The 17,132-nt window shown below is 42.3% G+C and overlaps 1 protein-coding gene across 1 annotated transcript in view; it reads right to left on the bottom strand.

The window, feature by feature from the left end:
• LOC134872612 (E3 ubiquitin-protein ligase RNF43) overlaps positions 1-17,132 on the bottom strand; it is an 83,857-nt gene that overhangs the window by 28,201 nt on the left and 38,524 nt on the right. The window contains exon 2 of the mRNA XM_063895992.1: positions 2,285-2,398. Within this exon, the coding sequence (XP_063752062.1) occupies positions 2,285-2,398 (114 nt within the window). The remainder of the gene's footprint in view (positions 1-2,284; positions 2,399-17,132) is intronic.

Here is a 17,132-nt window from a genome sequence, read left to right on the forward strand (position 1 = left end):
ATGTGAAAGTTACACACAGTATAACTTGAAATAGTTTAGGGATCCTCATATGTTGTTTAATAATAATAATAATATCATTTTTTAAAGGGGCCCTATTATTCAAAGTTGTAGGTTTCATAGTTGTATTTTGGACCTCTACTTTGGGATTTCAGCCTTAGCAGACCATTTACATACACAAAAATCTATATTACACAACACAGGAAAAGGAAGACCTCAAAAAGCATACTGGGGCACTTAGGGGTACTTGTGTGTAATGTACAGTTTTCTTCTGAAATAGGACTACTTTCACTCAGGTAGCAGTACTTCTAAAGAAAACTGCTAATTTTCTTTGAATGTGTGAAAGAGGTGGTGGGTAGTCCAGAACGCACCAGAAAAGGTCGATGATTAAAAGCACTTTTTTGGCCCCGGCCGTGGCGCAACTGGCTGCGTCACCTGCACCGTATGCCGGCGACCCGGGTTCGATTCCCGACCCGTGGTCCTTTCTGGATCCCACCCCGACTCTCTCTCCCACTTTCCTGTCACTCTCCACTGTCCTATTCGATTGAAAGGCAAAAAGCCCCCATCACATCAGTTATGTTATGCACCATCACATCAGCAGCATAGAGATACACTTTAAACTTCCAGTTCTGTGAGATCCATTAGGTAGAAAAAATATGGAATTTGAGAGACAGCACATATCAGTGCAAATCAGCAAAGGAATCTCTGTTGTTCATGATGTCGTTGCGGATAAGATCCTTTGAAAACCAAAATAAAAACAAAGCACAACAATGAAGCCTTATCCTTCAAGGTTTTGCGCTTCACTTTGTTTGGTTTACAGTCTATTCTGAGTGTGTGTGGTGCAACACGAACCCTCTGTGGCCGTCGAGGTATCTATAGATCAGTGGGGCGGGCTGCTGCAGTCAGACTAAACTGTAAACAAGTCCCATCCAGAGACCACGGCTGACCCGGCACCGCACATCCCAAACCATCTGATTCATCCTCCTTTACAGGCCGACAGCAAGCTCCTCAACAGCTGCGTGATGAATCCCCAATAAATCCACTGCGACCAAAAGCTTTGAATCTCTCTAAAGGAAGCGAGGATGCAGGTGGCTGGAGTGGAGTTTATTGGAACACATACTTTCCAGAAGACCAAAACAACAAGACCCTGATGTCTTCCCCTCCCCTTCTTCACTTCTCCTGATTTCAAAGGCGGTCTGTGGGGAGGGGGGGTAAACACTCAGAAGCAACAGCCTTTTGTTCGAGGGCACTTTTGCATGAGGAAGAGACCGTGTTTTGTTTATGGGACAACATAGTGTTGCCATTAAGGCTTTAATCAAAACTGTTTTCTGGAGACAGCCTTGAGTGACACCCCCCCCCCCTTCTCCGTTTTTGGCCTGTTTGGTTTGGTTCCCAATGAGGGAGCAGAAACAGCAGGAGGAAGAAAGGAGCGGGGAAAGTGTGGGAATGTCTCTACATCGTCGCCACGGCGGGCAGTTCCTAAACATGGCTTTAAATTAGGGGAAAAGAAAACACAGGCTAAAAAAAGGCAGTCTCCTAACTATACTCCTGCCTGCTAATTTGTCACCGCTCGAAAAACAAGGGGAAAAAATAGCACCAGTTTTAAATCACACTGCTTTAGAGTTAGGATATGGCAGCAAGTGTGTATGGTGGAACACTTAAACACAAGGGGCATTTAGGTCAACTCCATCGCATATACATCTAAACCACTGTGGGTGGAATCCATGGCTGCGTCCATATTAGAGGGAGGAAGAAATGGAGAGTGTCTGGCTCGGGCTTGCTGGCCGGCTGGCTGGGATCGGACCAGTGACAGCTGGGGCTTGAAAGTCTTACATCCAAAGCCAGGGCTCACTGCCACTTGCTACATAGCAGCGCTGAGCTAAGCCCACCCCCTCCTATCCAAGCCTTCACTCTGAAAGATCACTGTCTTGAACAAAACATTAAGCTCCTGCCAAATAACTCACTCTTAAACCATCTTCTCTTTAAAGTCTACAGTAAATCCAAGAGCGGAAGGGGTACTGGACAGAAGACAAGATGGGAAGTATCTGTCTGCTGCCATGTCCGAGAGGGGAAGGGGTCACAGGGAGGGGATTTTTCTTAGACCTTTCAGCGGGGGAAAAAAAGCATGAGACATTTTCAATGCTGTGTGTGTGTGTGTGTGTGTGTGTGTGTGTGTGTGTGTGTGTGTGTGTGTGTGTGTGTGTGTGTGTGTGTGTGTGTGTGTGTGTGTGTGTGTGTGTGTGTGTGTATGTGTGTGTGTGTGTGTGTGTGTGTGGATGATCAGTACCTTATCGAGCAGCGGCAGACAGCGGGGTACCCTGTGCTCCAGTTTGACAATGGTGATGAAGTCACTCTCCTGTCGTTCATCTTCACTTGTGTTGCACAGAGACAGAGGGTGATACTGCAAGAGAAAAGGAGGAAAGGTTATTATTTCATAAGGGCAACTAGAAAAATCCCTCTTCACCAGGTGTTGAATCTCAAGGCTACCTTACAGTCAAACAGGCAGAAAAGATAACCATAGACGGGGGTTTATTCATCTTGTGTCTGCCTAACTTTATTACTAACTTGTTTTATTTGTCCTAAAAATACAGAACATTTTTGATTGTGTAAATCCACTTTCTTTTGAAATGATGACAATAAGATCAACTGACCACATTGATGGGTTCTTAAAGAGACAGTAGAGAATAAAAATGATGGCTGTTGTTTTTTTTTAACACAAAGAATGAGAATAACTGGAGAAAAACTGAGCTTTAATAATTATTTCAAATACCAGGGATAATTACAAGACATGATAAAACGTTTTTTAAGCAGATGGTGATAGAACAATTTAAAAGTTGTCACATATTTGAATTAATTTGGTAAACACTTCGTTTTCTGTGCACTTTTTCTGGACAATTTGATTTTTGTATGCTTATCTTTTAAAGCTTTGTGAAAAATGAACAATTATTATTAATTGTAAAGATATTTGTCTTGCGAAGAAGGGAGGAGATGGAAGTGGGGGGGACAACTTAATACAGCTGTAACAGAATATCAAAGACCAAGAAGAGGAGAAAAAAGTGTTCGGAACAATCTGGAGTTGAAAGAAGCTTTTATGTGTTGAATGAAGGCGTTTCCACTCTTAACTGTTCACAGTTGTTATCAAGAGGCAAAAACTTTAGCACCCTGAAAAATCAATTACATGGATGGTGATGTTCACTCCCTCTGAAAGCCTGGAGGACTGAAAGAGCCATAGATAGTCTTTGGTAGGAACATTTGATCCCCTCTGAAAGGGAGGAAATTCGTAGCTGCTGAAAGGCTGCATTTAAGAGCTCAAAGGATAGCAGCAGTGTTTGCAAGTCACAGACATGCTGTCACGGGTACGAGGTTGTCCAAAAAGGAGAAAACCGCTCCTATACACCCCGAACATCCCTCATTTTCTCACATGACATCAATAAGAGTGCCAACACAATGTTGCCCATCCTCGCAGATCACCATGAGGGGCCCGGTCACTGCGCTCACCCAGCAGGGCGGTCCCCCCCCTGCCCTGTCCTGCCCTGCCCTATAAGCCCGTCCCGGCATTGGTTCTGCCCTGGTGGGCCCCTTCATGTGGCTGTGGGCTGAGGTCATGGGACTCCCCCTCATCTCACCCAGCGGAAATCCCTAAATTAAAAAGACCCAAGGGTGACATCAACAGCTGGCACCCCCGTCCAGGGGAATTGACGTAATGTTTTGCAAAGGGCTTGTGCATGTCTGTCACACGGAGGGAGAGAGGAGAAAGAGACAGACTTGGGGGACCGGGGGGCAGGGCTCGTAGGTAGAAGAAGGAAGGAGGGGAACGCACTGGATTCACATACCACAAATAATTCCTATGATGTCTACTATATGTTGAAATGATGAAGCTAGTTGGGAAACAAGCTGGCCAAATCTCTTCTGCACAAACAGGACAAACCTATAAATGACCGGGGCAGGGGCACATTTAATGCAGGAAGAAGGAGATTTTAACATTTTTAGCTTAGTATAAAGTAAAAAAAATAACATAAAATACCATTATTGGGGTTTGATTTAGTAACAGAGTTTGTGTCACTGACAATTTGGACCAAAATACAGAACATTAAAAGTGTGGGGTAATAAATACATTAAATATGCAGCCAAACTTTGTTTTTATTTTATTTCTTGGGGCTTATTTAACTAACTTGCTTATTTAATCACATTACAAAGAAAATCCCTGTTAACTTTGGCCCAAGTTACAGCACAGAAAGTACTTTGCATGAACTGCATTATCATATATTTATTCTTTCTGAGGGGGGCCACAGGAGGGTCCAAGCTCCATGTTACAGGGGAACTGGCCCCTGTTGGTCCCCCCCCCAGAACCGCCCATGCAGCCAAGTGACTATAATTGAGCGTATAACCTTAGACTGTTTATATGAATTGGGCGTAGTAACTGTGATATCACCCATTAGTTTAGTTAATGTTTCAAAGCCTCAAGTTAGTTTTTTTGGCTGTTGCCATCTTGTTTTTTTAGAACCAAAAGTGACCAAAGGACGGAGCTCAGAACAACAAAACAAGACAATAGATGAACTGAAAACATCTATGACTGGCCTTAAGTTCTATGACGAACACGGACATTGGTCATAGTGACTCATTCACAAGGTATTACGGCCATAAAGCATGCACAGCATTATCGTCTAATTTACTCTTAATGAAGCAATCCTTTACTAAATTAAACATCATCCTGTATTGAAGAAGACTTGAACGATTGAGGAAAATATCTTGTAAGGAAAATCTTTAATGCGGTAAGAAATCAAATGAGAAATAGGGTCCTAGTTTGGTCATTTTTTCAAAGATTACACATTTCTATGATTGTGTTGTTAAATAAATTCACCGTCAGAATAATTTTAGAGCCAACTGGAGTAATTTGTATTACCTTAAGAGACGCAATGTGATTGAGAGTACAGGGAACTAGTCAGAAAGTGAGCAGAGTTGTCTTAATACTGTAGTTAGCTGAAGTGGAAAAAGACAGAACCTAACCCTAACCGCTAAAAACTGACAAAGACGATTACATTGGATACAAAAAGAAGTGCTACTTAACATTCAATTTACAATACAGTATGGTACATCAAACAGTTAAACTAAAAAAGCAATGTTATAGAGAAGAATAGAGAAGGCTATGGGTCATGGTGAAGAACTCAAAGACACTAAAACATCCCAGCATCAAATCCAGAACACCTCTCTCCACATCAAGTTGAAGGTGACAAATAAATTGAACAATCTTGGCTCCAGATCCGGCCCAGCATGATGTTCTCAGCCCCCGCCTGTGGCCTGAGAGGAAGCTCCTGTTAAGGAAGTCATGGTCTGGCCTGCATGCTGCTCTCCCAGCTGCCTCTACCAGTCCACATTTACTAGGCCTAAATTAGAGGCCTAAAGTTGAACTTGGCCCTTAACAAAGTAAAATAAAAAAATATTTTAATGGCTTGACTTCATTGATGCCATGACCTCTGCTCTTTAATGCTGTAGGTTTGTAGGAAAAGTTGGAAAACAGCTACTTTTAGAAAAGAGACCCGCCAATACGATGAAATGACAAGGGTTATTTTGAATCTTGAGGCTTAGTTGGTCATGTTTGGATCTTGTTGCGATATTAAACATGTTGATACATGGGACTGAGCAATCATACCTAATAAAGTAGATAATAATCCCGAAGCTGAGCCAAACAGGCTCAGAAGGAGCGGCTGGTTTGAGTTTCCTCCTGCTCTCCGAGGCTCTGAGGGCAACCACTTCCATGATCACAGTGTCTATGTTTTGCATTGTTGACAAGACTTAGAATGTTCTTCTATTTTAGATATGCACACCACTTATAAACAGATGGCTGCAAACTCTCTCCTTGTGCCACCATTGGTGCCATCTACCACTTAGAATCATGCTGCCACTGAACTATAAATGGCGCCCAGGACAGACTGAAACGTCTTCATTTGGTTTTTGTATGGCCCTGAGAAAAAGGGGCCTGGGAAACCGAATCACTGAGTCTCCATTTCACAGGGACTAGAAACCACAGGGCACGCAAACAGTTCCCCACAGACTGTTAACAATGCTAACTCCTCCGTTCCGCCTCCTCCTCCTCAATCTGTCTAGATCTGTTGCAAAACTGACGGGGACATGTCCCTCGGTTCCTTTGTAGGCACGATTAAAGGCATTCCTTTGCAGCTCAATCAAAGACTACCCCAAAAATATTCCAGGGCAAGAATCTCAACAGTTTGAAAAACAAATACATGGACAGAAAAAGGGGAGAATAAATAGTAGCTGTGGTGAGAAGTCAATAATATTTTTTTCCCCTGCGCTGAGCCTTGCGGATCTTCTTTTTTCATCTGCCAATAATCAGCAAGAGAGATTTTTAGTTCATCTCTTGCCAGCAGGGAACCAGGCCCAGGCAGTTATGTCAGTATGCGTTAGAGGGGGGGGGTTGCACCTCTCATCGAGTTCCACCACTCAATTACCAGCTGCTCAGGCCACTTCTCAAAAGACGATCGGATGAAACACTACATGCAAAAGTTATCAAAATGAAGCAGATTGCTTTAGTAGGCGATGAAAGAAATAAGAAATGTGATTATTGTATCGTACAGGATTTAATGGAGAGAGGGAGGGAGGGAGGGAGGGAGATTTCTTCAATGAAGCTCTGCCCTGAGGCCTGGAAAGCCAGCCAGGTTGGTGCACATCAGGGAAGATTTCAATCAACCCTGACACATGCAAGCTTGCAGCAGCAGCAAATACACACACCAGCTGTAAAAAAAAAATCCATAATATCCACTACCGGGGTTCTGACTGACCCACTTCCTCAGTGAGTGACTCCCACGTCTGGGCTCAAAAACGTATGAAATCTCTTTGTCTCTCATTCTCTTGAAAGTCCATTAAACACACCTGTTGTGCATGTGCGCACACACTTATATAAAAGTTATTTTAAAGGGAGTAAGAAGTCAGAGCTGCGGGTTTGGATATTGGGACCAGGCTTCAGATTCTGGTTGCACAATTTAACTGAATGTCAATATTTGCATAAATGCTGCCCTGTGTTATTATTAGACTCCTTTATTATGTAAAACTCGGTGAGTTAATTTGTGTTTTGATTCCAACCGACAGACTGAAAGTGATTTGGCCTCACTCATGACACGACATAAATTTATGATGCTATATCTGTCTCTGTGGGTGTAAATCAAAGCCTTTCACTTATTTAACTTGGCAGAAAATTTGGTAACGAGGGCAAATGTTTGGTTTAAGAGCAGGAAGAGCGGTCTCTAAAAAGAGCAAAGAGAGACCGCATGTAATAGTTGAAAGAGATCGGAATCTGGTTGCCCGGGATACTAAGCAACAATAACTTTGGTCCCTGCTAAGATTTGGCTCTCTGTACACGTTTGTTAAGTGATGAGGGAGCCTGAGGTGACAGGACGGGCTACGGTACTGACCCTTGCCACCACCCCTGCCCCCTGACTGAAATCCCTAATATAAGGGTTCATGAATGAGATGGCAGCTATGTATTGTTGCTGGAGGACATGCAGGTACTGGCATGAAGTGAACGAATGTGTTATACTGATCTATTGGTGCAAAAAGTCCGTCTGTGGTCCTGCAGTGAGTCACTCAGCACTCTGAGCAGCAGTGTGTGGTGGAGGAAGCATTGAAATTCAGACTTTCTCTAACTTTTTCCTATAATGTATCCCTTTAAACAAATAAAAAAATCAGCAAAGTTCCCCTCTCCCCTTTGAATACGTACAATACAAAGCTGCACCATTAGCGTCAGATGACCTTAACCCTGTAAGGCCCCCGGTTGTAATTTTACAACATCACTTTAAGCGATCCTAAAAAAGGTCAGCTATGTTTTGTGTTTAAAGGTCCTGCCATCCGGCCATAAGCTCACACAACTTCCAAATCTCAAAACCATGTCTTTGTTTTATTGGATTTTGATTTGTCAGATTCAAGTAAGTGAAATGCCTCAAATATTTGTTTTTTTTGTATTATAATGTCTAGAACATGTACATATTTAGTTATTGTGGAATACATTCATCACATTTTATTTTTGATTAATTTTATTCCATTAAAACATAACACAATTTCCCTAAAAACTTACAAAAACATAAAAAATGCACCAGAGGCTTCCTACAACAACATCTGAAAGGTCAAAAAAAGAAATGCTAATGTTTTTCTATATTTGATCAATCAATCTATTTACATTCCACATGCTTATTATCCATCACTAATGTCCTGGCCAGTTGCCATAAACTTATATTATTTAATGCATTAGTTAAGAGAAAACGTCTAATTATGTGTGTACGTGTTTGAATGAAAACAATGTCTTACTGTAAAGTAACTAAACTAACTAAAACCTGTCAGATAGATGTTGCGGAGTGAAATATAAAATACTACCCTATGAGATGTGATGGAGTAGAAAGAAAAAGTAGAAATTGGCATGAAAAGAAAAGTATCCTCACATTTGTACTTGAGTAAATACACTTGAGGTTACATTCTACATCAGTCTAAATCACAGCAGCACTGAGAGCCAAGCCAATTCCTTGGACCAATAATCAGGCAGTACTGGCTTCTACACACACACACACACACACACACACACACACACACACACACACACACACACACACACACACACACACACACACACACACACACACACACACACACACACACACACACACACACACACACACACACACACCACACACTCTGTGGTCCAGCCCCCAGTGCCACAGATGACACAGATACACACTCCTCAAGCAAACAGCCTTGCATCTCATGAGCCTACTCTAAGTAGATTGACTTAAAGGGCTGAAACAAGAGTGACGCCCGGTCGCCCGGTGCCAGGCACACTGAGTGAGGGTCTTTCTCTGGCATAGCATCTGGAAAAGCATTCTCTGAGGCCCTCGCCTCTCCTGTCTTTGCAAATGCAAACGAACAGGAGGCATTACTGCTTTGGTCCTGTCAAAACAAAAGGCGTGTCATCTTTCCCCCCGCTTTATTGACAGTGTCAGCCCCATATCCAGTAACGCTTACCACAGAGAATGACTTGGGGAAACGTGATCCTATAATGAGGCCTAAATAATTACCACCAGTCCTAAATTTGCCCGGGCGCTTTCTTTAAGTAGGAGTGCTTCCCCCCGATTCCAGGCCCGTCAGACTGTCTCTCTGTTCTATAAAAGGGATTAGAAAAGAGAGAAGAAAGAACCTGGAAAGGGAAGAGGAGTTGAAATTAAAGAAAGGAAGCTGAGGAGTAAGACTGAACATTGTCGTCAAACAAAGTTGTTGAGTACTTTTACTGGTGGTATGCCACATGAGGAGTGAACGCTTTTCCAAGTCAAGCTCTTGCTAATGTTTCTTTGCCTTCCACACTTTTTCCTTGTATTAAGAAGATGTACACGAGTTTTATGGTACCATGCACCCTAAAGTTTAATAACGGCCGATTTTTTTTATTCAGTGGGGAAGTTCTAATGCCCTTTACGTGAGAGCACTATTAAAGTTGTTCACAAGCTGCACAGATCGACAGGATCTTGTTTCAGATCCAAAGAATCAATGGACACACCCTACTGTGCACTCACGACTGATCTGTAATTGAACCCAAAAGTGTGACTGCACACCCACGTTGGTCTTTCCTCTCATTTGATTTATTACCTTTGTAAACATTAAATGAGTTTGTGGTCCCAATTGCTAGTTTCAAGCGTTTTTAATGCAGCTATCTATGAGCTGATCTCCAGCTTATTCAAACTACTTTCTTGCAAGGCGATACGTACGTGATTTTATTTCAGGAAATGCATTCCCCCTTTTCTGTCCTCAACACAAACTGTATCCATACATTCAACCAAAGCTGTCAGACAAATAATATCCATCTACTGACCAGTTGGATTTTTCACACAGGACTTAGTTGTGACAGTGAGACCTTCTCCAGTCCTGTTTAAAAGCACATCAAACATGGGCCCTTTGTAGTTTGTATTATCATTACAGCTGCTACATTAGCTTAATGACCCTTCTCTCTCTGACTGGTGACAAAGCACTCGCAGCCACTCAATGGGGTCACTATGGAAACCGCTTTAAGATGGAGCCCTGTGTCACCTCCACACTTCCTGACCAGGTTCTGTGGTCTTACACAAACACATATCCGCAAACCGATACATACACACCACCAACAACTCGGGCCACTCCATCAGCCTCAGGCCAGCGCTTGGCTATACATTTCAAAGCTCTGAGTTCAACATAAACACAGCACTTCCCTGTCATAACAAGTCAGTGGCTTGGTAACTCAACAGTTTGTTAGCATTGCAGTGATCCTTCTTCCCTGTAGAGACAGGGCCATATCCACACGTCCTCCAGGCTTCCTCCGGCCTGTCTTTGGCCTGCAGGACCGCTCTGCGACTCTCTCAAGTTCCACAACATCAGTCAGAGATAAAACCCACACTTTTAAGAGTGTCAATCACTAAAGGTTGGGAACGTAAGGTCAGCTATGTGGAAAGAGATTAGCCCGGAGAATGAGGAAGGGTGTTTACAGAAAGGAACTCCAACTTATAGGAGAATGGGACACAAAGAAACAGACAAAAAGAAACATGTGTGGTCAGTAAGAAGCTAATATGTACCCTAATTCATTTTCATTGTTCAACTGCAGTCAGACTACACATTGGAAGAACTTGTTAGAAGTACAGGGTTTTTCAGGTGTTTCATAATCATAAACCAAAGAATAGGACAAATTGAAGTCTAGGGATAAGACGTAAGAAAAAGTTATCACAACAGATGCTGAGGGGGTCATGATTTCTGTATCAAATCTCATGGTCGATCCAATAGATGTAAACATATATCACTGAAACACAAATGTCCCTCATATTGACGTTCAAAAGATGAAAAGTCAGGGTAACGCACAAGTCATCAGGGTACACGGCCTGGGAATCATGAATTTATACCAAAGTATGAACCAAATCATCCAGCAGATGAGAAGATATTTTACTGGATAGTGTTAAAACTTTGACCTGCTGGTGCTAGACGATACGTCACGGGATCACCAAGGTCAGTGAGATCTCCCACTGGGAACCAAATGTAAATCCATCAAATGGTTGCTTAGATAAGTCCCTACCAATCAACCGCTGACCCGACATCCCTGGAGCCTAGCTGCTAGCGTGGCTGAACGTATTTTAACCAGAACCCACAATCATTTAAATATACAGTATGTCAGGGCCTTCACTGATATTGGTATATGGAAAATGGTCTGACCTTAAAGGAGTTCAAACTGACTGAGAAGGTACCGTTTCAAAATCAAACTACTGCATAAAGAGAGACGGTCAGAACGATGACACCAGAGGAGGGTTGATTCTCTTTAACAAGCAACAGGTGCCTTTTTTAAACACTTCCACATAAAATTTAAAAAAACAGTAGACTGCTGGGGGTGCTCTGAAATGCAATACCATGTCCCCCCCTGAACCTGCCCACCAACATGTCTACTCTGTGGCAATGTGATGTTCTTAAAGAGGGTCAAACGTTATTATGGCGTATGAGAGGGAGTCATTTTCCCCCCTTTTTCCTTCCACTTTCAACTCCAGCTTTCCAACTGCTCTTCCAGTCAACCTCGTAAAAGATTTAAACCCCTAAAAAAGCAGCTTGAGGGCTGGAAATGGATGCCACTGTATAGAGACATATGCAGCCAATGAGCTTTCTTTTGTTGACAAAGCTCTGTGTGAGGACAGGCAACGCATGAAATGGTAAAAAAAACAAGTTTGGTTTAGTAGTCTGTTTTTCAGACAGATTACCTTGAAAAAAAGTCTGGTTTTCATGGAATTTTGGACAAAGGGTAACGTATGGGTTAAGGAAGACACAATTTAACTTTGGAGCGTATCTGATACATACTGTACATATTGTTTTTCACTTTCATAGACATTAAGAAACGGCAAGGACGTTAGCTTTGGTTTGTTACATCCTCAAACAAACCAAAGGAACTAAACTATTACATCTTGGAGCCGCTCTGAATTATGGGGTGCGTACCAAATAGTTTTTCATCGATGTAAACGGCTGAAATATAAGTTCTGACAGGTGGCTCTTTAAATGTGTCATGCAGTTCTACATCTTGTCTACCAGTTGGCAGCAGGTGTGCTTCACCTGTTGGCTGCTGTAGACAATTCCAACATAAATTTTGTATAAACGGTTTCAGAGAAATGTAGGGCTCAGCTATCGGGGTTAGGGCTTACACTGTAAATCATTTTCCCTCAGAGGCGTCCCCATCCTCCCATCTGTTCAAAACAAATGACTTAGCCCACTGACTTCCTCTTCCCTTACGTTTGATTCCTTTAACATCTGTCCTTGAGTATCTACAATTATTGTACACTGCAAAACGTTTCCATACTAACATGTGTAGTTGCATGATCAGCCTTAAATCTAATTTTCTTGGAAAGAAGAAATCAAAACATAACAGAAGCCAGAGAATCATTTCTTAGAAAGGTCTCTGCAGTGTCTCCCTTTTGGATGTGTCTCCATATAACCGCTCTTCGGTGTTTCTGCTGTGGTATTACCTACTCATATAATGTCTCTAATTTAAGAGAGGAGAATTGAAAAAGAGAGACGTATTTCTCCACGAATGTCACTGTCTGCCACAGTCCCCCTTCTCCACCCCACAGGGAATCCCATAATCACCTGCGGCCGATGTCGGAGAAATGCAGTCATAAAGGCAAAGAGCAAGTAAACACAACATCTAAATAAAGGGCTCTCTCTGTTATTTTTGATCTCCACAAATGTTTATGTGACCATATTGGCCAGGCAGACACACACACGCTGCATCCGTAGCAACCCTGCAGTAAATACTCACGAAAACACCAACAGAGAGTCGTCTGATGTGGCCGCCGATGGCTTGCAACACACCTTGTAATTGGCAGCATAATTGTTTTCTTTTTGCTGCTATATTTCACTTTGGCTCGGAGGCTGGCGTTGAAGCGGCCTGATTTACGGTCAGGGAATGCGCTGAGAGCTTTTCAAGACAAACTGGCACAGATGTTTCTGTCCGAGGGATGAGGGCTTGTGTTAGTGCGCCTGGATATCCACCTGAGTCCGTCAGTGAAGGGGAGAGGGAAGGATCAAGGGTCAAGGGAGGGAGACTGATTCTTCTGCTGTCCTGTGTAGGGGCTGGGAAAAATGATTAATATTTGGAGATTTCAGAGCGATTCAAAAATTCAAAAAGTCTATTTCTACAGCTTTGTTTCCTTAACCTTGATTTATCTATTGGTGGACAATAATCCTAGATACAAAGTCAAAGTTATCAGGGTTATAATGTGATTTAAAGAAACATTCATAAATATAAAATTCTAGTTATACAGGGTCATTTTATATATAATGTATATGGTAAATAAAATTCAGTTTGCTTTCAAAAATCTTATTTATGTACTTGGCAGGATTTTCTTTGCTAAATTGAAGGAGTTTTTCTTAGAAATATATACTTTTAAGTGTACTAGTGGAGGTTTAGCATCATAACATAACATCAGTGAGGACCTGACATGGACACATCACACCAGGGTCATATCCAAGACGGCTCGACAGCGGCTCTTCTTCCTCCGCAGGCTGCGGAAGTTCAACATGGACTCCAGGATACTCTGCAACTTCTACAGGTGCACCATCGAGAGTATCCTGACTGGCTGCATCACCGCCTGGTATGGCAGTTGCACCGCCCTCAACCGTAAGACTCTACAGAGGGTGGTGAAAACTGCTCAGCACATCACCAGGACGGAGTTGCCATCCATGGAGGACCTCTACACCCAGCGGTGTAGGAAGAAGGCCGGTAGGATATTAAAGGACCCCCATCACCCCAGCAACAATCTGTTCTGTCTGCTGCCGTCTGGCAGACGGTACCGCAGCATCCGGACCAAGACCACCAGACTCAGAGACAGTTTTATACCACAGGCTATAAGACTACTGAACTCCTGAGCTGTGTGAATGTCTACTCACATCTGTTTATAGTACACACATACATATATATTATACACATCTGCCATACATATCTGTTTATAGTACACATATCTATATATTATACATATCTGCCATACACATCTGTTATACATAATATATGCATCTGTCCATACCTCCTCATTCAACAGTGTAAAGTGTGTAAATACTCTCAATGTATTCCACATATGTATATATTTCACATCCTCAAATCTGTATTGTTAATATTGTAAATATTCTTCTCTCTTTTTCACTATTTTATTTATCTTTTGCACCATGTATGTTGAGTTGTTGGAGGAGCACGCGACATAAGATTTTCATTGCCAACATATACGCTGTATCTGCTGTGCATATGACAAATAAAACCTTGAAACCTTGAAACCTTGAAACCTTAGCATTACTTAATGTGACCTATTCTATTTGTGTTAACATTGAGGCAATCAGTTTTTATAACTATTCCTTTAGTTAAAAACCTGATCATTTTATACACACGTTACCATGCCTCCATGCCATGATTTGTCACACTCCTTCTTAAAGCTCACACTTTGAGTAGACCCTGAAGTTAGCATGTACCAAATCCAAAATCTGCGAAAAGTTTTTTAATGGGGAATCGCCTTTTAGACAAATCTTGACCCTAAAAATTGAATCATGAAATACCAAAAGATTTACAACCCTCTCTTGCGGCACACGAGATCCCACCCTTGACCTCTGAATTTTCCCTCCTTTTCTCTGAGAGTGCCTTGCTGTGTGCTGTATGCTCCAGTCCCAGCTGGGTCCTGTCTTGTTTTAACGGCCAAATGGACTGTACAGTTGTGTGTACAGAAGTATGTATGCACTATAAGGGTAAGGGCTGTTAGGGAGGGGGGGTGCTTGGGTAAACGACGCTGAGGCGTGGGCACGCGGCCAGGAGCAGGGAGCTCCTCGTGGAATGCCATGGAAAAATGAGACAGAGGAATGCAGACTCCACTGAGCAGTGTAAACAGGCCAGGCGGACAGAATGCTGCAATGCTGCTTTGAAGTCATCTCCCTATCACACACACGTCTACACACACCCACATGTACACACACGCACAATATCTGAACTTGTGACCAGCAGGTTCCGCTTTGTTTGGGCGCTGACATGAATGCAACTTTAAAAACACAGCATGTACAGTATGTGTGCATTTTCAGCCCAGCTCAATGTCCGGAACACACACACTATTTATTACTCAAACACAGATGCACTCACTTCAACACATGAGGACACACATGCACCCACGCACATGCCTGCGAAGTCCCACTCGGCACGTCCACACACACAAACATATACAGAAAGTCACACCTGCCCTCCCCTCTGCGGGCCGAACACTTCAAGGCCTCCGGCCGCGCTGACGACAGTGGGTTTTACAAGCAGAGTCCATCTATCTCCTCCAACTCCCCTCCTCCCTCCACTCCCAGTCCTGCTTCAATATGGCCTTTCAACATCTTTGTTGAGCGTGCGGCAGTGATATCAGGCGAAGAATGTCTCCGGTGTAGACAGTAGACACGCAGGCACCGGAGCCTCCACCTCAGCGTCTGAGCCAGCCGGCTGAGGAATCCACTCAAGTGGGCAGGTAAACACTGCTGCCCTTTGGATCACCACTCTCTCTTACAACCAGTGTGTGTGTGTGTGTGTGTGTGTGTGTGTGTGTGTGTGTGTGTGTGTGTGTGTGTGTGTGTGTGTGTGTGGGAGAGTGCTTGTTTAATGAGTGTTACATCAAACTGAAAATCATGATTTGAAATAGTTTTCAATGACAGAAATTTGGTATCTTCAGAAGAAGAAATAGATTTTCTTCCCCAAATCTTTAAGCTCTACGGTAAAATCTCATGTTTTAGTTTGATTTCTGTATAGCAGTTCATTTCTATATGAAAAAAATAACTATTCATGTTATATTATTTGAACTTTAAAAATGATCCATGTGAACGTCACATGATGAGAATAGAAACTAAAGAAAACATAAAGAAATGTAACAAAATCTCACTATTAATTACTGTTTTAATATAATATAAACATTACATTTGAACTATAATATGTAAAACATGTAAATGAATGAATATTTGCACATTCATATGATGCTATTTGTTTTCATCCTTTCATTTTTGTCTTGTGTGAAACTTGTGATGTCACTTCCATTTATTTTTCTGAGAAAACCAGGCATGATTACTGCCCGTTTTCTTAAATTAACAAGGGTGTACATCATTTTTATGTCATTTTAACAAATTATTACTCATATGTAAGAATCCAGAGAACCATGGAGCTGTTCACTGCCCTAGGTGTTGGTCAACACACTCTTCTGATTTTTCTTCTTTTTGTTATGCGTAGTTTACCACATGGCCTGTCACTGGAGCTGATATTGTTTACGGTCCAGGGCTAGTGGGAAATAGTGTTTGTGAAAGGCCACTAAAAAAGATGTGTAAATCATGGTATGAAATAATGTTACAGACTGCTTATTAAAACCAAATTCTTAATGATTTGTATACCGAAAGACATTGGAAGTGACACGTTCACTCTCAATTATTTACTCTGGCTTCCCATTGACATTGGCCATGAAGGTAATTCTAGCTAAACAGGCTGGGTAACCTGCATAATTAACTGTGTGTAGCGAACAGTCACACACCGACACACCACCAAAATGTTCTTCACAATTTCACCGAACGTTCATCATGCCTCCAACTGCAAGCTGTAATTAAGCCAAATTAAAATCAGAAGGCTGTTATTAATTGGTGTACTTTACAAAACATCAAATGTTCAGTACCAAAGAGAATGTCCCGTAGAATCACTACAGGCGGAGTTACACCCCTTCTCTCCATGTAGTGATTTAACTGAGGCCAGGGTTTGAGGATCCTCCTGCAGTAAATACAAACAGTGCTTATCTGCAGTGCCGGAAGTCTTAAATACTGCGCACAGTTGTATGATAACATCTGCCTGCTTCAACAGCAGCGCACACTCATCACCGCTACCACGAAACACTCAACACATCCATATACACTCATAAAAGTCTCTATAGAGTATATACACATAAATCACTTGTCCTACTTGGTAACATTATGTATACAGTACACACACAGACACTAACAAAGTAAAGTTGAGCCGTTGCTGCTGCCGCTCTGCCATAAGACGGCTTTCCTTTTCACTCAAATGTGCCATACAGTCATCAGTACACAGGCAAAGGCCATGAAGAAGC

The sequence above is a fragment of the Eleginops maclovinus genome, chromosome 11 (genome assembly GCF_036324505.1).
Source record: "Eleginops maclovinus isolate JMC-PN-2008 ecotype Puerto Natales chromosome 11, JC_Emac_rtc_rv5, whole genome shotgun sequence".
In the NCBI taxonomy this organism is placed as follows: Eukaryota; Metazoa; Chordata; class Actinopteri; order Perciformes; family Eleginopidae; genus Eleginops; species Eleginops maclovinus.